Raw genomic sequence first — 24,118 nt, 5'->3', positions numbered from 1 at the left:
TACAACTTTTTCATAGATTATATGGGGATAAAAGTTACCTACAAAATATAACTTTCATCTGTTTATGAGACACTAAATACCCAAGCCCACCTGGACTGTTGTTGCCATGGTAGCAGAGCAGGCTCTGGGGGTCGGCCAGTTTTCCTGTGGCAGCTATCTCAGCTCCCCTCAGCACAAGCGGCTCCTCATTGAGCACACGGGCGTGCATTAGGATCAGCATGAGGACTGAGGACAGGCTGTAAGCCTTAGCCGCCACTCGCAGAGGGTGTGGTTCCAGTGAGGAGGGAGAGGGGTCTAACAGGGTGCCCCCTTGCTCCTCACCAGAGGAGGAAAAAGAGGAGGTCAAGGGGGTGGAGGGGGAATCCACGTAGGCCGACTGGATGTAAGACTGTTGTGTTGACTGGCTGACCTGATGGATCAGGTCACCTGGAAGGAGGAAGAGGATGTAAGATTTATAGTGAAGGGAGATATTGTGAGGGAAAAAAAGAAAGGTGGAGAAAAGGTTACAGCTGTGGAGTTTTTTTAGCTGTTGTTTGTTGTCACTCAGGACACCAGCTATAAATCTTCCAAATAAGGGAACAGAAAGTCGGTGTTGGTGAGTGGTGGTGTGTACATGGTGCTTTTCAGGAAATACGGGTAGTCAGCCCATCAGTGATGGATTATGTACGTAGTAAGATCCAGTGAATGAAATGGAGAATACAAAAGCCGTCATTGGAAACAGGGTTGATTGCTAACCGTAGCAGTTTTACAATAAATCTATGCAGCGAGACAGAAAACGTTCTTTCTTACCCATGATGTTCAGGATGTTGTCAGCTATCTCAGTGGGAGTGACGGTGCCCTGTTTGGTGTCACTTTGCAGTATCTCAAGCATGGACTCCAGCTTGTTCAAAGTGCTGTTCTGACACTCCTCGCAGATGAACTCTCGACTCACCGCCTGGAAAACACACACACACACAAACATCATATGTTTGCTTTCTTTTCATTTTTTCTTTTATTTCATTCCTTTTTTTATTCTTTGCCTTTTCCAATTGTCCTTTACTTTGTTACTTTGTTACTTTGTTTCTTTTCCCTTCCTGCCCCGCTCTCTTTCCTTCCCACCTCGCCTCCCTCTCACCCTGCTCACCGTGCACTGAGCTAAAGCAGCGGAGGTCTGCTGGATGTCGTTGACAGTGGTCAGGTCTAGAGCGGTCAGAGCTCTGGTGATGTTGCTGCGGACTCTGACTCGGTAACTGCGCTCATCTCGGGACACCGGTACCGACTCCCTGGTCTGCTCATACTGTATGAAGGTAAATGCAGGTAAGTGTGCCTCATGTATTATCAGATTATGAATGCTTGGATCAAAAAATGCATTAATCAATGTTTGGTGGCTAGAGGCATCCTACCTCATTTAGGACTGTAATAAAAGCCAACGATAACTCTCGCACTCTCTGTGAGTCGCCCTGCTCCAACAGCTTCTTGAGTTTGCTGTCTGTCAGCTCAGACAGCCAATGGGGAAGGCTGTGGTACTCAGGGGGGGGATCTGGCAGCACAACCTCAATGGACCTGGACACAAACACAAAACAAAAAGCGCCATTATTGAATATGCTGTAGTTTCTAACTTTGCTATTTTTGTGTGAACTTGGATGTGCATGGATTTGCCAGCATGCAAGTGGACAGACAGTACTGTGGTTTAACCATAACAGGCACAAGATTTGAAGGTTAGATTTTAGGATAATGTTTTAGGATAAATAAATTATTTTTTCTGCCCAAAATCAGATAAATTCCTGAATGCTTCCTGAATTCCAACAGCCAATTTTGTAGATATTTTTTTTAACTTTACAGCTGCTGTTAGACTCAATAATAATTTATGATAATCTAATCTATAATTCATAATAATCTAAGAGAGGCTACATCCTCTGTTAAACTATGAGCTGAAAAGTCACTGCAGTGATTAACTGTTTTCAGCGGAGCTAACTGGGACTGTGTATCAATCAGAAAAGTGTCAATAATATACAGGCTCAATGGGCTACTGTACACAAAAAAAGTCAAAGGATTGAATCGTATTTAGTTGGAATCACTGCTGCTTAATGAACTAAACAACTGAGTGCAATGTAGTTACTCATTGAGCGCAGTGTTGGCAGCTCCCTGGTGGTCCTCCACTGTGATGGATACGGCCACGCGGTGTCGGGCTGAGCTGAAGCCTGGGGGCAAGAAGGCAGAGTGCTCTGGACTGCTGCCTTTGTACACACAGAAGTCCTCACAGTAGTCTTCTCTGCATCGTGTCACCAGTAGACTGTAGAGCAAAGGAGTCTCTGAGACGCCTAGGTCACTATAACCTGGAGGCATCAAAGTGAGAGGGGCAAAGAGGACAAACAAACAAGTGATGAAGAGACGAGGACCTTGACGACTAAGTGAAGAGTAATGGAGAACGTGGAGGAAGGGGTGGGCCCTCCGTCTTCCTACCTGAGCAGTTGAAGTGCACCCTGTCTAACAGTGTGCGTATCCTCAAGCCTTCGGCGTCTCCGACCCCATACTCCATCCCAGCTTCCCCTCCCCCTCTCAGGTGGCACGCCCCACCAGCTGGGGGCATATTGTGGTGCAGAGTGATGGAGGCGGCGCCCTCGCCATCCAGACTGCCATCGGTCACATGCAGGGTGAAGATGTAGGAGTCTCCCTGGCGCAGGACGCCCTGTCGCAGCACCAGGTTCATGCCGTCACTTCCTGTGGTGGTGGAGGAGGAGTCTAGGACCAGAGTCTCGTTCTGCAGCGTCCTGGCACTCCAGCGCTGAGAGACGGAAGAGAAAGATTTTAATGAAAGCTAGCTACATTTGGTGCTTTCCTCAGAAATATTAAAGCACCCATAAATCAAATGAGCAGCAATTAGCCAGCCTAAAAGCTTTCATTAACGGTGGGGACAACTCCATATTTCTTTTTTTTTTTATTTGTTTTGATGTTTTTGTTATTGTGTTTGGTTTAATAAAGACCAACACTTGATGCCAGCAGTAACGGGCAGTGGAATTAGTCTCATGAATAATTCATGGGGTATAATGCTTTTAGTGTGTTCTTTCCTGGGTTGCAGGTTTTGAGGGTTATAAGGGGTAATTAGTTTGAGGATGAGAAGCAGACGTTGAGGTCTAAAATCGCCTTAGTTCAAAAGTTTGGGAAAACACTTAATCGCTTTCTTGCCAAGAGTTAGATGAGAAGATTGTTTGTTTTCTGTAAAGCTAGTTGCCTGGCAACTTCATGGTGGCGAAAACAGTACTGCTCCTCTAAGCTAAGCTAATAGGTTGCTGGCTGCAGCTTCAAATCTATTGTATAGACTGAACGTAGTATTGATCTTCTCTGCTAACTCTCACCAAGAAACTGAATAAGTGTACTTTGCAAAATGTTGAAATACATTTTTTATTCATATTAAGTTCAATTAAGACATGTTTCTGAAGTCAGATATGTTTCATCTTTTGAAAGTTGCTTTTTGTGTTCATGATCAGATTATTATAATTCCTCTAAACAAAGCGCATTACTCAAGTCTTGACCTCTCTTCATTAGAGTTTAGAATTAAATATAAAACCTTTGTTATCACCTGTCAGCCTCTACATGGTGAAGCCCCTGAGTATATTTCTAAAGAAAGGTTTTTATCACCGTCTGACATCTGGGTGCCTTTACACATTTATGCTGCTAATCCAGTGACACTATTCTTGGCACACCCAGTAGCAACCTCATGGCATCATTGTAAGTGACTTTAATTATCTTCATACTGAAAGATGATTCAATCAAATTAATGCAGTGCTCATAATTTAATGTTTTGCAGTATGACAATCTGGGTCAGATCCAAGAGACAACTCCTCCAGGTACAAGCACGTTTCCAGCTGTTTCTATTACAGCTGATGCTACTGTTTCACTTGTCTGATGACAAATGTACAGCATTAACTACATATAGTCAGATACATGCAAAGAGTACCAAATTCAAAATTACCCCTGAGCAAAATGGAGACTCAAGTACAGTATAATCATAAAAAACGGACCTCTACCAAGCACAGCTGAGCGCAGTCAGCTGCTATGTGCAATTTGAGGCCCAGTGACTCAACAAGTGTTTTGTCTTTCAAATTGTTTCCCTGTGTTAGTAAGGACCAAACACATTCTCACTGGCTCCAGTTGTACAATGACCTCATTCGCACGCCCACACAGTACTGCCTGCTTTACAAACCCCAGAGAAAGCCTGAATAGAGGAGAGAGGTGGAGCAGGAGGAGGAGAAGGACGGGAAGGATCTGGAAATGTTCATCTCACTTCTGCGGTGCAGTGATCTCATTTTGCTGAGACAGATTTGGATTTGGAGTGTGTGCCTTTGCCTGTGTGTGTGTGTGTGTGTGTGTGTGTGTGTTTACCCCGCGTTGAAAGCCCTGGCAGTTGGTGCAGGTTCCTCTGAGGTAGACGTATGAGTTCTGGCTGACCACGTAGATGGACTGGGCCTTGCAAGACACACACTCCAGATACACCATGGGAATATGGCCACTTTGGACGAGCACCTGTCTCACACACACACACACACACACACAAACAAATGCCGTCGAATGTTAGCACTTCAGGATGCAGTCAGTCCAATAAGAAAACTGACTCCACCTAAAACCCCAAAATACAAACACAATGATTTATTGATCCACGTGTAGTTTCTCACTCTCTCTTTCTTTGCGTCTCACATGAGACTCTACCCCACTGCCTTTTGTCCTTTAATCTTATATTGTATTTTAACTCATCAAACAGAGTGAGGGGTGAATGTGTTTTGCTGGTAGCAGCTTATTGTTGTTCCCGGTTGTTGAGCTGCCAAACAATGGACAAGAGACACCAAATCAAAAGCTCTAAAGGAAGGAACAGAGAATGCCGGGAACTTGAGATTTGGGAGAAAATGGTTATTACTGGGAGAGACTGATTGTCATTATTGAGATAAGATAAACCTTTATTCGTCCCACATTTGGGAAATTTACAAACAGTGAATGAGGTGACTGAAATGAGTAAACAATGAGACAAGCTCAGCGAAAACTTCAGGTGAAACACTGAAAAATAATAAACAATCCAAGTGAAATCCCTCCACAGACAAGACAGACAGGCAGTATCGACATGTTCATTATTAATTAGTTCACTGATTTATTCTTGTATATTATCTATTCATCAGTGTGCATCTATCCACATGTGATTAAGCATGACCAAATGGAAGCTAAATATATTGAACATCCTTCCTGTGGCAAGCCAAAGCAAACACAACCGCTGCTTAAACTACATTTCCCACTGTGTTCCACCATGAACAGCTTTTTCAACACTGGTCATTTTCATCCAGATTGCTATGCAACACAAATTACAGAGAGAGGCACTATTCTGACAGCAGCACTGGAGCTCAAGCTTTCATTTTCTTTTAGAAGTCGAGGGGTTGGTTCACAGTGAGCGATAAATCACTTCTAACGTGCTCCATGTGTTACTGTTACAGTGAGAAAGTAGAGAGATGAAACACATGACACTAATCTCTGTTCACACAATGTAAAAGGGTTATTGTGACAGATATTACCCAATTTTCTTAACTCCCAAATATCAATATGCATGCATGTATGCATGTGTGAAGGAGACTGTGTGCACTCACAGTCTGTGTGGTGGACTCTGGGGCCATGCCATCTTTGCTGATAGTCAGTATGAAAGTGTATTCCACGCCCGCCTCCAGCTCGGAGCCAGAGATTCCCAGGACCGGACCGCTGGAGCCGAGGCCAAAGTTCAGAGTGGAGCAGTGCTCTGCACCCTGCAAGCAGAATTGGGCCATAATTTTAGCAGTGTTTTGTTCACGAAACACATCACATTAACATAACAAGAGAAGAGACCTAAAATTAGAAAGAGACATTCATCAGGTGCAGTTTAACTGCTGCAACTTAAGAAATTTCTCATTTTAAGAAAGTCATACAAGCCTTTTTTCATATTAGGAACTAGCACCTTCTTATGTCTGGGATAACTTAATGTTTCAACATGGAAAAAACTACAAGAAACATGCTGAGGCTGCTTTGTGTTTTTTGTGCCCCTAAATAATGGTCTAGCCTCCTTTCCCTAAAAAGAAATTAGACTTGTATGTTTTTAATCTGACCACACAAAACCCCAAATCTTCCTCATATTTTGGGTTTTAGTTAAGTAAATTAAAAAACAAACAATAAACAGTCCCTCTGTTTGTTCACCATAAACACTTCAATACTGATTTTCATTATTTAAATCTTCTTGTTTGTAAAGATCCTATGAAAATAGGTTGTCATCAACATCATCACAAATGTGGTGATATTTCACTGTGACAGCTCTGCCAACATTGTGTGAAAGTAAATGATTCTTTTTCCTTTTTAAACCAATTCCATCCTACTGCATATGTATCCAAGGTCAGAACAGTGTTCCATCAACTGTCTCTGTTGACTCCTTGTCTCTATCTTTTCAGCTTTGAGTCCTTCTGCAATAGTGCAAGGCTGTTTCACCCTTTGTCATGTCCATTTTTCTCTTTATCAGCAGCGTTACACAGATATCAGTGTGTGTAACGTGTGTGTGTGCATGTTGTTTACTGTAAGTGTGTAATTGTCAGGGTGGGGAGCAAAGCACCAGCTGTGGAATGCTGAGTTTATCTCTAAACAGTTGCATAACCCTTTAAATGCCTGCCTGCTTAGATGTACAGTACACGCACACCCACACGCACACACACACACACACACTCCTTCAGGACACACCCGTCCCATTGGGTCTTATATTGTGGTCTTTTGCTGCACTGGCAGAATGTGTATCCACCCAGCCGAGGAAGCGGCGAGTGTGAAAAAACACTAAATGAACTTACACTCACACACACACTCGACATTCAAGAGACACAATCACAGACAGTCCTGAACTAAGCCCTCCTCCTCACATCAATTCTTCCAAGCCTCTTTGAAGGCAGCTGCAGTACTTGGGACCAGATGACCATTACTTTTTCCACTGTCTCCCTTGCAGAATCAAAGCAGTCCTCCAAATTCCATCCTATGAATTCACTATTAAAAACTACTATAAGAGTAGAGTAGAGTTTGGTTTGACAATTCAACACTTTTCTATTGTCTTTAAGCCAAAGAGACAGTGACAATCCTTAGACAGGATTGTCACTGTCTCTTTTCCACAGGAGGAAAAGCAGAACAGCAAAGAACTCTGTTGTACGAGTCCTCGTCTACATTTATTAACACCACATTCACCATTCACTTTTCTACTAGATATTTATATACATTGTACTAGAAATAACCTGAGTTTATTTATATTTTACTTTTCTTCCCGGCACCACTGAAACTCAACTCTCTGACCTTTACAGTCACAAAGTAAAGACACTAACGACACCCCACCAGCACTCCTTTCAGCTACATCCTCTGGCTAAAAAGAGAACTTACAGTTCTCACTGCAATATTTATTTTATATTCATTCATTGAATGTACAGTGTAGTGTCATGAGACTGGACGCATGTCGCAAAATCTGAATGTTGTTCCTTGTGTTATTTCATTCGGCTCTCAGTTCTGAAGTATGTGACAGTGACTTGTTTCATGCCAGCCCTCACCTTCGAAGTGCTCTGACAGTCCCAGTGGTAGTGGAGCAGTGACTGGCTGTCTGGGTCCATGTTGGGGTCGTAGGACTGCTCCGCACTGAGCTGCAAGTCCTGTGTCCTGGACCACACCCTGTAGGTGCCCCCCTCTATGATGGGCATCAGCCTGTTGAGGATGGCGAGGTAATGACAATTTTAAATTCGACTGGTTATTGACTTATTTGTCTAAAGATCAACACAAAATACGCTTAAATGTCTTTGCTAACCTCTGCAGAGGAGGGCAGACACCTTAATGTCAACAATATGTAGTGTAGACCTGTATGTGAAGTTAGCTGATTGGTTGATCAAACATCCTGTTGGAAAATGTCCTCCTTTCCTTTGTTTTTTATTGCATCAAACTGCTTATCACAAGCAGGATTAAACAATAAATTAGAAAGAATCAAAATTGTTTGTTTCTCTACTCACCTGGCAGCCATGACACTGAGATGCAGGCAGGCAGCCTTCCTAAGTGGCACGCCCTCATACGACAGAGAAAACACCAAGGTGTAGTTCCCTGCTGCCAGAGCCATCTTAGGCAATGACAGCTGCAGCCGCCCCACGTCCACTTCCACTGGCAGTCGAACTACTGAGGCACGCAAAGAATGAGATGGCTGAGTCACCACTCCAGAGGGAATACTACGGTCATCACAGGAGGTGGCTGAGAGTATCTGCCAGTGGTACTGAGCTCCGTAGCGTAGGCATCCTTTCAAGTCCACGCTGGCCTCCACTAAAGCGGACTGGGAGCGCCAGATGGGCAGACGGGGGGCTTGAATCACTTGCACCTCTGGCTCCTCACACTCTAGTACACTGATGTTTACCTCCACCTGGGCCAACACCCAGCTCACCAGGTTACTACACTTCACCTGGCAGGGAGGAAAATAGGCTGGTGAAATCATAAAACTGAGAAGATGTCAAGCTTTTACGCACAGTATCAGACAAATTAATGTACCTCATAATTTACACATCGACAAATAAATAGAGTACATGGACTGGTGTAGTTCAAAGAAGCATACTTGGACCAGGTAGTGTCCTGGGCGTCTGTACTCATAACCCACAGTTGTGGTGTTGGTGCGAACTGGAGTAGAACCATCACCAAAGTCCCATAAGTACTCCACAGGATTAGAGTAGGGCGTGACATTGGCCATCAAGGTCACCGTCTTATTGACGAAAGTGTCCCGAGGTGCTGCATACAGGATGGCGGTCGTCAGCAGGTTTTGCACCTGGATATACTCGGTGATGTTCTGAGCATGTAGTGCATTGAAGGCCTTCAGGTAGATGGTCAATAAACCTGCTTCCTCTGGCGTGTAGGACACCTGGGGTTGTGTGATTCATTTAGACATATCACTATTTGTGCATCTTAACAGCTATTTGCTACATTGCGATATTCATGTCAAAATAATAAAGGCTAAATATTGAAGTGATCTGACCTCTTTGCCAATATGTGATGCCTGGCGGAGGTGGTGTAGATCAAATGTCCACAGGAAATGAACAGGTTTTCCTGTCTGGATGTTGGCCACAAACGATCTCTTTACACCTACAGGGATTGCTGCACAACTTCCCAGGATGGAAAGTCCACGCACCGGCTCCATCACCTCGACCTGGTGGTGCCGCCTCTTGAAACTCACCTGGATTGTCATATTGCAAAACATAAAAATATGTGCACTTTATATACATGATTAAATCATCTTGGAGTATGCTAATAATCAAAGTCACCATAATGCCATGAGGTTGCTACTGAGTATGCCAGGAAAAGTGTATTATCTTATTACACTTATTATTAATAAGTGTATTAAAAGTGGATTATCAGCATGAATGCATAAATGCACCCAGATGTCAGCCAGTAAAAAAAACCTTGAGTGTATATATAGTGCAGACTGACAAAAATGACAAAAATAATTTATTAATTGGTAAATGCTACCAAAAGCTGACATGACCGTAACTGATCAGTCAAACCACCTATTTTACATGCTCTTACAATGTATTTTAACTGTTTCCAATGACTTTACCTGGTTGTGAGCGGTGAGATTCACCATGTACGTATCCACCCTGCTGAATATGTGGACGTAGGTTTGGTTGGGCTGAATTACAGTGGCATCTCCGCTGATGCTGAGGATGAGACAAACGTCTGAACCCGCTGCCATAGAAATGGTGAACTCCACCTTCTCACCGACTGCTGCAATCTTTTTACTTGCCCTCAGCTCCAACCCCTGAATCTTGTCCAGAACAAAGAACTCCCTCGAAACCACTTTCCCGCTGACATCATTGGTAGCATTCAGAGTAACAATGGCTGTTTTTGGCTCCAAGAAAGTAAGGGAAGTTTTCTTCCCAGTTTCTGATCTTCCGTCCAACAGCCATGTCCACGTCACATTGCTTCCTGTCAGCACATCCCCCAGCAGCGACATGCTGACGCCTGTTGCTACGTAATGCTCCTCTGTCACATTGGTAGCTGTGAACCTCAGCCCAGAAATGATTTCCTGGACACTAACAATCTCTGACACAACCTTTGAGCTAACTTCATTGAAGACCTCCACAGTAACTTGCTTTAAACCAGGACTGACAAAGGTGTGGGTCCTCCAGGACTTGTTCCACTGCAGAGCATCCCCATTCACTGACCAGCGGTACTGCAGGTCTGAGCCTTCAGTAGTCAGTACTGTCAGGTTAGTTGGAGCATTGACTGGAATTGGGTTGTTGCTGATCTGCAGGTACACCTCTCCTGCTGCTTCCAGGAAGTGGATGGTTCTGTTGACGGAGAGCTGGCCCAGGAGGTTGGCTGCCTGGAGAAAGATGTCGCATGTGCCTGGTGTGGAGAAATTCACCTCCACTGTCTTCCCGCTTATGTTGAAGTTTGAGCTGATGGGGTCTAGCTCTCTGATGAGGTTCCACGTAAACGTCATGTTGGTTCCTTCCTTTAACACTGCTTGAAGGTGGAGGACACGGTTTGTAGCAAAGCAACAACCACTCAATGCCGTGCCTCCACCTCCTCCAACCTCCTCCTCTGCTAAAATCTGGAGCCCCTCTAGCTCACGTTGGACAAACAGGAAGATACTCGCTTGTGCCGTTCCTACGTCGTTCTCTGCAGTCACAATGATGTTGAAAGTGCCGACGGAGCGAAAGGTGTAGAACATGGTGTGGGTCCCTAGGATTGGGGTGCAGCGGTCACACAAGATCCAAGAGAACCGGACACTGCCCCCTTCCTCCATTTGGGCCTCAAAGTGGACGGAGGCATTGAGCGGGACATTTATCAAGCTGGCGCTGACGGTCAACCCACAGATTGCTGCAAGCACAGCAACAGGTAAAGTGGTGTGATTCCTGCTAACTCTATTGGCTGCTGTCAGTGTAACATTGTAGTTTCCAGAGATGTTGTAGGTGTGAAGGATATTCTGGCCTGTGTGCACATTTCCATCTCCAAAGTTCCAGTCGTAAGTGACATTGGAAGCCGGGGAAGATGTTGTGAAAGCATACGGGGCTCTAAGGGTCAGGTTATTGTACTTAGTGCCATTATGTTGAATGACAATTGGTCCTACGGGCATCAGAATCTCAATCACAACACTGGTGTTACTGGTGGAGATGTTGTTGAAGACAGTGACTGTCACTATGTAATGACCTGGTTTTTCATACGTTGTCATAATATTCCCAGAGCCACGGATGAGCACAAAGTCTTCTTCTCTACCAAAGTCCCACTGGTAGCTGTAATTAAATTCTGGCTCAGCTCTGACTTGGAACTGGATCTCCTCCCCAACAGCGTAGTGTGATTTCTCAAGGGTAAGGCTGAAGTTGGTTAAAGCCGGCTGTACACACACCCAGTTAAAGAAGTTGGCCTTGGTGGCCTTGTTTACCCCGCTGGAAAGAAGCAGAGAGAGGTGGTAGTTCCCACTTGTCCAGTAAGTGTGTGAGACACTGGGGATGCCGTGGTGTGTTTCGTTGGTGCTTCCGTCTCCGAAACTCCATTCATAAAGATGAGCTGATGCGTTACCGGACACCCACGCCTGAAAGTTGATGGGGGTTCGCTCTTGGACACACCCTGACGGTTCCATCCTCACAACTTGGAAGACAAACACCTGCACTGGTAGGATTGTCCAGCCAGAGCTCACAGCATTCGCAGCAGTCACATTCACGGTGTAGTTGCCGTCTCTGATGTAGCTGTGTGACACGTGAGGTTCAGATGTTGTGTAGATGGTCCCATCACCCATAGAGAAGGTCCACGTGATGTTATTGCCTGAAGTAAGGCGTGCCCATACTGTAGTAGGGCTGTGAAGCTCTGTGGGAGAGGAGCTTTCAGCCGTTAAATTTTCAAGCTCCTCATAAACAAACATCTCTGCACAAGCCTCCATAGAACTTATGGTGTTGTTTACCGATACACAGACATTAAACACACCACTCTGTGCATAGGTGTGTCTCACACGTCGACCTTGCAGCGGGCCAGAAGCATCTCCAAAGTGCCAGTCATAGTGAATGCCATAGGGTGAGGGTAGAGGGTGAGCCTCAAAATCTGCTGATTTGCCAGTGAGGAGGAATCGTGGCTCTGTTTGTATATCAACACGAGTGAGGATGCTGTAGACACTCATGTTGATGCTCTGACTGATGTTATCATAACGATTGGACACTGACACCAGGGCTGTGTATATTCCTGTGCCAAAAGAGGAAAGAAAAGGAGGTGAAATTTAGCATATGCCATTGTCTACCTGCCAAAACACTAAGACATTTTAACATTGCATAATTAAAACAAAGTTAAACTACAGTGGCTGCTGGCCACGCATGCTGGTACGGCAGATAGAGAGGTAGGCGAGTAATTACCTGGCTGAGAGTAGATATAGGTGACATTGTTGCTTAGGAGGACCTGATTGGGTGACTCTGGGCAGAGGAGGGAGGGGGCGTAGGGAGGCTTGTACTCAAACTCCATATATCCACCATCACCAAAAGACCATCTGCAGCATAACAGAGACAATGTAAAACCATTAAAAGAAGGCCTTGAGAGAAATACATGAAACTTAGTGAATTCCATTTTTCACACAAACACACACAGCAACTAGCTGGAAAGTGGGAATCTTCTTTGACGAGGCAATAGAGGCTTTGGACGAGGAGAAGTGGAAACTCAAAACTCAGGAAGCCTCTCTGGACCAAGTATGGTCAGAGTGGAGGGAAACTAAGTGAAAGAGTGCACCACAGTTGGGAGGGTGGGAATGTGAAGGAGGGAGGGAGAGAAAAGAGTAGAGAGTGGAAGAGAGAGTGGAAGAAAAAGGGAAAAAAAAAGTACGGGGGAAACAGCCGAGCAGAAGGGAAAATTCTTGTCAGCAATCTGCTTTAACCACACGGTTATAAATCCAAGGCTCTGCATGGTTTGACTGCTCCAGTGCTATTATGGAGCACAGGAAGACAAAAACAGAGAAAAGAGACAGAGACCGAGAGATTGAGAGAGGAGAAGAAAGGAGCTGTCAAACACAAACAGATGCACTATATTTTCATCTCAGTCTTTAAAAAAAGAACCATGGAGAGAAACAGATTTTTATATATTTTGTTTTGAAACAAACCACAGAGGATTATCTATCTATCTATCTATCTATCTATCTATCTATCTATCCCCTGTCTGTACATACCGAAAGGTGGCAGCCACAGACATGTCCACGAGCACAGAAGTGGTGAGAGTCTGAATGGAGCCCTGAGGGACCACATCTGGTACGCCCTTTACTGTGAGGTTGGCCATGGGCTGCAGCCGATCCACGGTCACGTTGAAATGCTCTGTGAGGGTGCTGACATGGTTCATGGCCGTCACCTGGAAGAGATGCCACACAGCCAGTAAGACGAGTGAAGGCAGCTGGTGAGAAGTTGAGGTTTTGTGACACATCTACAGTACGTTAGCTTTAATTGTGACACAACACTATGAGGTGCAAGCATAAGGTTTCCAAACACATAACGTGTCCTATATAAGGCCTCTAGTGGATTAATCTGTGACTAGTTTAATAATTGCTTAATTTTTCTAGTTGTTTTCTCAGACAGAATGGCAAAAATGTTATTTATAGATTGACAATTATTTGACAAAACAGTCAGACCTAGTCTCTGGGAACAACATATTCCAGAGGGGTCTTCAAGATAACAAAATGCAAGTAATGACTTGCATGACAATCCCACAAACTGCATTAACATAATATTCAAGCTTGTATGTGCAATAGATGATACATCAACCAAAAATATAATACAATCTATCCGACAAATCTAACAAATCTATCCGAAAATTGTTATTTTCCATGTTTTCAGATACTGACAGGTTGTCTTACTGATTTTTCCCATGTTCACTGAGTGATGCTGTTTGTGAAACTGTCTGATTACTAATGATGAACCTTCCAGTTAAACCCTAGTGTCCAAACTTAAAGCAGAACATAAAAGGTTTTGCTCAGTTTAATCACAACTGAAATTGTTAAATTTGCAAACATTTTTTTAGTGTTTGTGGTCTCTTGTGGCCAAAAACAAACATCAAAAACAAAGTGTCTAATATGAATGTAATTAAAACAATGAATACTCTGGTCTAAACAGACAGTTTGGTGGTATGATAAGAATTGAACTCATTGGGTTTGAATGTGTAACAGAAACTCACTGTGAGCTTGTAGCTGGCAGCGTGCTGGTAGATGACATTGAGGACAGTGTTGTAATAGGTGAAATAGGGCTTGTCATCCACTGTCCATTTAAATGTGGGATTGGAACCTTCAAGAACTGATGCTGTGTAGCTCTACAACACACAAAAATAGAAACATATAAACATACGTATGAAGACGTGATGAAAATACAGTGTGCATAATATCCGTGTCAAATACGAACTCTTAATAAAACGACCAGTGAAGTGAAACATAAGCACAAAAACACTCACCACAACTGACTCCATGAGCACCCGGTGTGCAGGGTGAGGCTGCACCACCATTCCGCTGAGTGGCACTTCCAGCTGGACGACCACAGTTAGGCTGGCCTCCGTCACATTATTATGGGCTTCCAGCTCCACATGCACTGGACCCCTCCGCTCCTCCATCCCCAGGCTAAGATCCAGCACTGCATACAAGCTGGGCTCTGTGACCTCGACCCCGGACCCTGAGCTCAGGCCAGGCTGACAGAGCGCTGAGCTGGAGGAAAACTCTTTGGGACAGTCGGACTGGAAGGTCACACTTCGATTAGTGCCACGCCGAGAGGCCTTTGTTAAGTAGCGAGACTGGACACGGAGCAGCAGGCGGGTGTCATTGGGCTGCAGGTAGAGGGTGCCATTCTGGGGACGTGGGTGGAGGATCATCAAGCCCAGAGGAGGCACCACCCGCAACAGGCATGATGCTGAGGCTGGGTATGATGGCTCAGCTGAAGTCACCTGGAATTTATCAAATAATATTTTGTGTCATTTATTTTGTTAATACAACAGAATAACAATATAGGTGAAAGGGTGTATAGCTAAATGTATCATTAATATTTCAAGCACTTATTGGATGTTGATTTATTACCCTGTGTTAGCACGTCTCTATAGAGACATTTGAATATGTTGAATGCGCGCTGCATTATAACATAGAGCTTTGATGTCTTACCAGCAGGCTGTAGAGTCCCGGCTGGGGTAGACCAGCAGACAGCTGTGCTCCCTGCAGCTGTGTCTCACTGTGTCCCACATAGAGCACTCTGACGGGGCAAACTACATCCTCTAGCCAGCCTCCTTCACCATCTTCCACCAGCTTCTCCACGTCAAGCTCTGGGTCAGGCAGAGGATCAGCGTCATGGTCAGCCAAGGTGTCTCTTGACTGAGTGTTGTTGATCCAGAACCACTCTGATTGGTTGAGGGCTAAAACAGGTTGTCGCCACTGTTGTGGGAAGGATTGGCAGCGGAGAAGGGAGGCGGGGCCAGCATCGTGCTGCAGGGCAATGACATCACCACGGGCAACCAGGAGGTCCTCTAATTGTTCTTGTACCTGGGAGAAACAGGGATCCAGACAGAGTTAAGTTGTAGGCAAATACAGATCAAAGTCAGATAGAGAGAAGTGAAATTGTAGGTTTGTCTGCAGACAGGAAGTGTCTTTTCGATTGAGTCTTTTGTTGCAGTGAATTGGCAGGCCTTGAGCAACAGCTGTAATCCCTTAACTGTTTATCCAAATGCCCTAAAATTAAAGCTGGCAGTCAGAGCTTAAACACTAAAAACTCTCTCCCTGACTAAATAACTTTGGAGATAAAAGTAAATCCTCTCACCAGTATGTGTGCAGCTGGTCCTGCTGAGAGAGTGAAGACCACCTCGTTCTGTAGGATGTATCGGGGCCTCAGCGCCCCGGGGGGCAGGTGGTGGGCCTGGGTGCAGTTAGGACATGAAGATGGCTGGCAGGGACTAGAGAGGGGCAGACAACGCCGCTGGAAGGGACACCACTGCTCTAGTCGGGGGCACGACGGTGGATCCCCGCTCCTGGTATCGTTGGGGACACAAACAGCCACCGGTGCACACACTGGACCTTCACAATCTGAGACACAAGGAGTATCTTGTTTTAATCACTTATTGGACATTGGATATATTACAAAAAAATTCTTTCCCCTGTTCCCTTTTACAAACTAGCTCATTTGATATCTGCCTCTTTCCTACTTAATACACAGCTAACTGTTTCATACACTATTAATCTGTAACAATGCATCATATCATACAAGCTGATCATATGTTTGCAGGCGTAAGTACAATATAAATCTGAAAAACAATTATAACTGTCAAATAAATGGAGTAAAAAGTACAAGACTTTCCTCTGAAATGTAGTGGGGTATACTCAGTAAAGTACAAGTACCTCAAACTTGTACTTAAAATGTATTTCATTTCCACCTCTGGATGTAGTATATTTATATTTTTCATAATTTTTGCAGTTTAATTACAAAGGCTGTATAGCAAATAGCTATCAGTAGACAAATAGAGCATTTTAATTTGAAAGAAGCACATAAAGTACAAAAAGACAAACAAAACAGAATCTGAAGCTGTCAATGTGGTTTTGCCTGGTACTTTACATCTGACAAGAATAATGGAGCAAAACTGCAGATAAAAGCAATCAATTACTTCATCAAAGAGATGAAATCTGTGTGTGTGTTTGTGTGAGAGTGTGTGTGTGTGTTTGTTGTGGGAACAAATTTAGTGTGCTGGGCTGATATCCGTCTCTGAGTAGGGTAGAGCACGCCTGCTTTCTATGTAATTAATAATCCAGTGGCATTATTTCAATGTCTCTGCTTTCTCATCCCCTGCAGCTACATTCACAAATTCCAATTGAAACTCTCACAGAAAATGTGCTCTTTTATCTTTAACGAGCTGCTTGGCTTTTCTGTTTCTCACATCTGCCATGTGCATCCACTCTCTGATCGTCTGTCTATTGCACAGCTTTGCTGTTATGTCTCAGTGGACAATTCTAAAAAAGCACAGAAAGCTTTTTTTGGGCCTTGTGCCAGGCAGTGTTGCAGTTACGTACTGTGTGTCTGGACGAGGGCAGGAAGCGCTCAGAAGGGAGGTGACCCTGATTGGTCTTGTTTCCTTCCTCTCCTGTTTTGCCCCACTTTCTGGCTCCATTTAAACTTTTCTTTCATGTTCTCCTTTAGACCAGTGGGTTTGTGTGTGTCTGTGTGGGTGTTTTCGCCACGCTGGATGTGTGCAGGTGGTCTCTTTTTTAACACCTTTCTGATACTCACCAGGAATGTGTGGATGGTTTTTATGTGTTGTATGTGTGTTATTGTTTGTGAGAGAGCTTGTTTCTGTGTTTGACTCACTGGGCAGCAGCAGGTGCAGGCCGGGATAATGACAATAAGGTCTGTAGGTCTGGAATCGGACGTGGATTTGCGAGCTGAGCTCCTGAGTAACAAACTCCAGGGAGGACAGACGGCCTGCCTGAACAAAGCTTAGAGCTGGGAACAACAGCACCTGGGAGAGAAAAACAGAGGAGAAAAACAGAGGAGAAAATAGAGAAAAGCAGATAGAAAGTAGATTAAAAACGGGTTTGAGGAGAACAGTACGACGGTTAAATAAACAAGCTGAGATTCCTCCTCACCTCTATGCCACCACTGGGAGGTTGTGGAGTAGAGAGCGGAGTGGATGGGGCGCAGTGCAAGTGATTATGAGAGGGAAACACAGGCAGGCCCACTATGTAGATCCCTGCATCTGGAACATGCACTGTGGACATAGAAACCGAATAAAGTCAAGGTGACTAAAGTGGACAGAGGAGAGAGGTAGCAGAGGTAATTTATAGTAAACAATAGGACAATGGCTGTCCACACTCTTATAAATCAGTTTGAGAAAGAGAGGAAGAGTTCAGACAGAGAACAGACCTCTGAAGAAACAGACTAAACAACTACTGTCAACGATACAAAAGGAAAAACACTTTAGCACACAAGTGCCTGCAGACTGACTGGACAAAAGAAACACAATTAGACAGTCAGATTTCAGACTGGGCTGGTTTCTCTGAAGACTGTTCGTTGTTGTACATTTCTTTAGAGGAATTCAGCCTCATTAAGACTCTTCCTGTTGAGCTGACTGACGTGGTCAATCCACATTAACTTCTGTCTGTACCAAGTGAAGTGTACCACTGTGTGTAACTTTATGAGACTGACATGTACCCCCTGAGGTTTACCGCAGAACATGCTTTATCACACAAAAATAACTAAATGACAAGCTCCTCTACTCACTCTGCAATGGGTCAGTGAAAAAAATGATTTTTGCATTTTAAGTCTGGTAATTTTTACCTAAATAGCCCTAAATATATAGCCCACCCTCTTGCCTTAGAACAGGGGTACCCACACTTTTTCAGCTCGCAAGCTACTTTTAAAATGACCAGGTCAAAATGATCTACCTACATTAAAAATGCTAAACATATATTCATTTCTATATATACTGAGTATACTTTATATATTCAATATATGTTGGCATACACTGCATAACTGCAGCTAATGTAACCCTTGGTATTACACATAAAAATTGACAGCAGTAATGCACATAGGTGACAAACAGTGATGTAACCATCAATATTGCACACAAGTGACAAGAGTAACTGGAACATTCAATACATTTATGGTCACTACTTTACTCTGATGACTTGCACTGAATGGAGTCAAATATCCCTTCCTATCCCATTCCCCATCCCAGAGTAACCCTTCCTAAATTGACGTATTGGGCACCCCTGCCTTAGAACATCGACTCTGAAGAGGAAAAAAATCCACAGAAAAACACTATAACAGGAAAAATGGAAGAAACACATTTCCAGATTGTCCATGTCTACATTATATGTAAATGTCACATTATTTTGTCTACATTTCGCAACACTAATGGAGGTAAAGCCAGTTAACATGAGCTTAACCTTAATGTTTTTATACACTGACTCGCCCTACATCTGGACAGGGTAAAAACTTTGGACATTCTAAATGGCAGCAGTTGTGCTACAGCTATCAAATGTGCTCCACATTTTATTAAATCCAATGTTTTATTGCTGTGCAGACACTGTATATGGAGACAGAAAATGATTACAAATGGGAACACTTACATTTATGTTTATGGACTTTGGGTGACAAAATGATCATATATGTCATGTAACATTGTTGTTTCTGTTCTTCCCTGGCCACCTAGTCTGAAAACATGAGCATAATATTCTGATGTAATCATTGTGCTGAAAATGACTAAAGAGGGCTTCAGGGAGCCAGCCTTGTGCTTGTGATTAGTTTGGACACTTGTCTGTGCCACCACTTAATTTACACAAAATTGATAGTGAAGGGTGTTGAAATTCCCTGCCCTTTGCCCAAACAACTAAGGCGCAGAGGGGCTTGGGCGAATGCATTTGCATCGAATTTGTGCCGCATTTTCATTTTCCTCCTCTAATTATGGGTTTCTAGGCATTTGAACTGCTATACACTTCCGTGCATGTGTCACTGTGTCTGTGTGAATGTGTGGAGCCTACCTTGAGGACTGTACTGGCACACAAAGGCTCGCTTGGCGTGCAAGCTGGGTTCCACGAGAGATCGGGGAGCAGAGATCGGGGAGCGAGGTGGCAGGCCCTCCTCTCCTTCCTGTGCCTCTGAGCCGCTCACCCAGCGCAGCTTTCCTGGGGAGTCAACATCGCTCAATCCAAGCCACACGCCTCGCTCCCTGAGGCAGGAATAGACAGGTAAGACACAGATTAACACAGCACTTACTTGACATTAAGCTAGGTGGCTCTTGACAGCTGGAAAATTGGCTGCTTCACTTGAGGTACACAGAAAGACACACATACAAACACTATCAAATACAAGACAAGAAAAACTCCACATGAAATGAAAGAAAGAATTCGAACGGGAGGAAAATAATATTTTCCTTGTATTTTTCCACACGTCCTTGTACCGTCAGACAGAGCAACACACCTCACAGACTTCTTTAGAAAACATCCAAACATGAATGAATCAATGTAGGTCTCAATAAAATGACATTGAAGTCTGTGAATTATGTCCCAGCTTGCCTTAATCAATCAGCAATCGCAGGGCAAAGAGAGCATGAAAATGGGCTTTGATTGAGCACAATGTGGGATGTTACAGATGATGTCAGATACTTGGTACATCCCTGTGATTGCAGTGATAAATTGGATTTTCACTCCATGAGTCCACTAATGGACTGCACATTTCCTCCCATTGCCATTTTTCTTTCTGTCATTTGCCATTAGCTGAAAACAAAATGGTCTTCACCCCAAAGGAGAAGTCAGTGTGTGACTCACTGTGATCTAAAGACAGACAAGAGAGGAAATGGAAACATGGTTCGAACATTTTAGACATTTTGTTTGATGTCTTTTTTCTGACATGTCCAGAAAAACGGAATAAAAGCATTTTCCTTACTTGCCTGGTTTTCTGTTTTTTTGGTCAGATTTTTTCTACACTGGCTGACTACTCACATCTGTGAAAACGCCGCTGAAAGTGTGGACCGGGGTTAAAAAATACAAGAGGAAACAAGAAAAAAGGGTCTTTGAGGCAAAAAAACAAGGGCTGAAAAAATGGGCTCCTTATATAAGTGAGGAGGTGGAGGAACCCACGAGTGGAGGAGGAGAGAAAGGATAAGCTCCATCTGCTGCAGGTTTTTTTTCCTTCTCTCATCCACTTCGGCCTAAGAGGGCAGGGCCTCTACCCTCACATTAACACACACTCACCATGAACTGTGGACTCCTCCTCCTGGGGTTTTAAAGTTACAATGCAGCTGTGCTTTTACAGATGTGTTTTTTGCACCTCTCTCTGACCTAAACACCAAACACTGCAGGCCTTCAGACCAACACAAAGCAAAATCCAGACCTTCACCTTCACTTCACATGATGTCCACAACAACACAGTGCATCGCATAGACACGCAGAACATTCAGTAAAGAAGCATTACCATTTATATGCAAAGAGACAGGATACTATTGCCATGGCTAAGCCTAATGTCACCATCTGCTCATGTCTGAATACACCCTATACTACATGGAAAAAAACCAATATTCTTATGCAGCCAGAGAATAAATGAGAAACGATAGAACATAAATAGATGACAAAAAACAATCGACAAAATACCCTCCAAGTTCATGAACAATAAATAATAAGTAACAGAAAGAATACTGCCTTCAAATACAGGCAGTCTGAACAACATGTGCACACACATACAAACGCATGACAGTCATATTCAAAGTTCACACAGACAGAGGGGGACTGACAGAAAAACCCACCCAAAAAACATACACCCATCCAAGCATGTACAGTATGATTGTCAGGGACTGAAAATTCAACATCTGAGTATTTGATGCTTATCACAATATTCCTTTAGCTGTCACTGCACATGGTGGGAAAAATGTTGGCAGGCAAACAGGGATGTCACATTGTGTCACAGAGCTGGCAGGTTATCTGATCTGTACCTTACAACAAACAGTACAGTGCTACTGGAAAAAGAATCGAACAGAATAAAAACGGATGAAGCCCCATTTCTGCACCCCACAGAGACAGAAACACTCACTGTGCGACTTTGTGTCGGTTACGCAGGGTGTCACTCCTAACTATTGCCCCGCCGCGGTCTGAACACTGTTGTCGAGCATCTGCCCAGCTCAGTTCCCCTGGAACGATCTGGAAACAGCGTGAGGACTCAGCGTGATACAACCCATCCTTGGGACAGTGAGGGGAGGCTGGAGGAGGACAGAAACGTTTACATGATTTCACATGAAATTGTTTGAAGTCACTCTTGCAACATTGTGGAAAGATACGATCATTATCTTATTGTTTAAAAGATGATCTTGAAAAGACTTGACATCTAGATGAAAAAAATGCTTTTCAGAGCTTTCAAAAGACAGAACACTTCTGTTTCACATGTTTATAGTGTCCAATGCCTCCTGACAACACATTTGAGAAAGACAATAACTTATCAAGGCAAATCAAGGTGTTCACAAAGTCAGTACAGTAAGAGGGTTTGCGTTTTTGTCAGACAAAAGGAGCTCTGATCATTGTAAGAAACTGTGAAACAGGGCAAAAATAAAGGGAAAAGAAGGCACAAAGAAAGAGCAAAAATACTGAATCTACATTAGGGTACTTAGTTACGTACTGAATATATTATATGGAATTGGCATTAATGTGATGTTTTCCTCTTGTAGTTTGCCTATTTGCATCTCCATTTCCAATAAAACCTTATAAATAAATAAATAAGATGCATAATATTCAATAATATGGGTGGGAAAACACAAGATGTTAGTGTAAGCCACAAAAAGTTAATGTGAATGTCCACTACAAAGTGTTCAGTATTTGATGAATAGACAGTGGTCAGGGTTGGTGTGAGCGTCTGACAGGCTGAAACAAACATGGAGAAGGAGAAACAAAAGATGTTGATAAATGGGTAAAAAGTAAACAAGGATGAAAAAAACATGTGGCCTTACTTATTGCATAATTTACAAGGACACAAACACACACTCTGTCAAATTGCAACAGCCAGACAGACCCCCACAGTGACATTTGCTGTCTTTCATATTCCACGTGTGTCCATCACATTAGTTTTACAGACTCTCTCCTTGTACTGTCTCCACTTTATCTAAAGCTGTGTCTGCCACTTTATAGAAACCAGGCCAAAATATCTCAAAGAAACAACCTGGTGCGCAGATCAAATAATAGTTTAAGATTAAATCATAAAAATCAACACAGGAAAGAGAATTGCACTGTCATCTGTGTGATGAGAGAGGGTATGAGGGGCTGTGTGTAGATGTATGAGGACGAAAAATTAAGTGTGTGTGTGTGTGTGTCCTTATACAGTATAAACACTGAGACTTGACTGGCAGGTCACTCTATTCTGACTACCTATGAAAGATTTAAAGGCTTCAGAAGCAAATTGAGCACAGAAAGGCTACCATGTTTTATCTTAAAGCAGGTTTAATCAATATCTTTGTACCCACAGAGAATGACCACCTGTCTCTGCAGTTCCTCTCAGCTTACATAGCATTTTAGCATCTTTCAGCTCATTGGTTTGGTTTTATGGCCCATAACTGTGCTGCTTTGGTTCAGTCTCACTGCTCTCATATGGTTTTTGGCAAGTGCTTGAAAAAGTTAAAGAACACCCTGCTGAACACGGCCTGCTTAGCACCAAACAGCAGAGAGAAAGAGTTGACTGGTAGCTGGTGAGCATACAGTAGAAGAGCAGCCAAAGGGACAGAAATGACCCTTAGGGAGTTGGTAGAGACCAAAAACAGAACTTAAAGAAGGGGGAATATTAGACTTTCATTCATCATGTGGACAGAAACACTAGTATGAAATGAATAAGGATGCTCCGTCATGTGAAAATAAGTTGAACTGAATTCGAATCAACTTAAAAGGTGAGGATATGTCAGTGTTGTGCTCACAACTTATTTTGCCTGTCTGTTGTTGCAGATTTAAAAAATGCCAATGTAATACATTTTTGAATCTCCCTTGATATGACAATGTTGGTGATTTCTCACAGCTAACTAAATGTAAATTATGAGGCATTATTTAAGAGTTCACAAAAAAAAAAAATTAACTCACAATTTAGCATCAGTCCCAATGATGGATGTGACTCCCGAGCATTGTTTTATGAGACATTAGTCCCGATCAATCTCCGGATAAAATGAATAAAGAGCTACTACTTCTCAGATTTAAGGCAACAGGACATAACAGAACCCCCTAGACTAATTGGCCACTGATTACATCAAGGAGTTTAGAGCCAAACACCATTTTCGAGCAGATAAGTTTATTGACCATCAATCAGCCAAGTGCCTTTAGCAACTCAAAGGGTGTGTGTGGCTGCACCTTACCTTTGGCAACTACGACACCATCCTTTGTGATCTTCCAGTCTACATCCACATCAACAGCGCCCCAGCTGACAAGTGTGATCTCTAGACTCTTATTGGCCACAGCAAGAGTTGGGCAGCGCAGCTCCAATTTGGGCGGGAGTGTCACAGTCACTTCTCCGTGCGCAGAGACCTGAATACATGCAAATATGAAATATTATCAGATTAAAAGTCGTTATGTATTAAAAGTGTTTTAAAAAAACTGTTAAAAACACCTGTTCTTTCATTGTATTGTATAAAAATATTTCCCGTTCTT

At 43.4% G+C, this 24,118-nt stretch overlaps 1 protein-coding gene across 1 annotated transcript in view; it reads right to left on the bottom strand.

The window, feature by feature from the left end:
• Positions 1–24,118, bottom strand: part of pkd1a (polycystic kidney disease 1a) — a 65,005-nt gene that overhangs the window by 18,641 nt on the left and 22,246 nt on the right. The window contains exons 8-31 of the mRNA XM_070828554.1: positions 23,827–23,995; positions 21,537–21,702; positions 19,493–19,680; positions 17,597–17,718; positions 17,319–17,469; positions 15,783–16,045; positions 15,134–15,508; positions 14,440–14,922; positions 14,170–14,301; positions 13,175–13,350; positions 12,375–12,505; positions 9,587–12,207; positions 9,008–9,205; positions 8,594–8,893; positions 8,007–8,443; positions 7,557–7,707; positions 5,607–5,759; positions 4,363–4,503; positions 2,443–2,764; positions 2,099–2,315; positions 1,383–1,542; positions 1,124–1,276; positions 790–934; positions 91–426 (exon numbers count right to left, since the gene is read on the bottom strand). Coding sequence (XP_070684655.1) covers positions 91–426; positions 790–934; positions 1,124–1,276; positions 1,383–1,542; positions 2,099–2,315; positions 2,443–2,764; positions 4,363–4,503; positions 5,607–5,759; positions 7,557–7,707; positions 8,007–8,443; positions 8,594–8,893; positions 9,008–9,205; positions 9,587–12,207; positions 12,375–12,505; positions 13,175–13,350; positions 14,170–14,301; positions 14,440–14,922; positions 15,134–15,508; positions 15,783–16,045; positions 17,319–17,469; positions 17,597–17,718; positions 19,493–19,680; positions 21,537–21,702; positions 23,827–23,995 — 7,690 coding nt within the window. The remainder of the gene's footprint in view (positions 1–90; positions 427–789; positions 935–1,123; positions 1,277–1,382; positions 1,543–2,098; positions 2,316–2,442; positions 2,765–4,362; positions 4,504–5,606; positions 5,760–7,556; positions 7,708–8,006; positions 8,444–8,593; positions 8,894–9,007; positions 9,206–9,586; positions 12,208–12,374; positions 12,506–13,174; positions 13,351–14,169; positions 14,302–14,439; positions 14,923–15,133; positions 15,509–15,782; positions 16,046–17,318; positions 17,470–17,596; positions 17,719–19,492; positions 19,681–21,536; positions 21,703–23,826; positions 23,996–24,118) is intronic.

This window comes from Pempheris klunzingeri, chromosome 3 (assembly GCF_042242105.1).
Source record: "Pempheris klunzingeri isolate RE-2024b chromosome 3, fPemKlu1.hap1, whole genome shotgun sequence".
Classification (NCBI taxonomy): Eukaryota; Metazoa; Chordata; class Actinopteri; order Acropomatiformes; family Pempheridae; genus Pempheris; species Pempheris klunzingeri.
The sequence above is the reverse complement of the archived record's forward strand: the minus strand, read 5'-3'. Positions and strand labels throughout refer to the sequence as shown.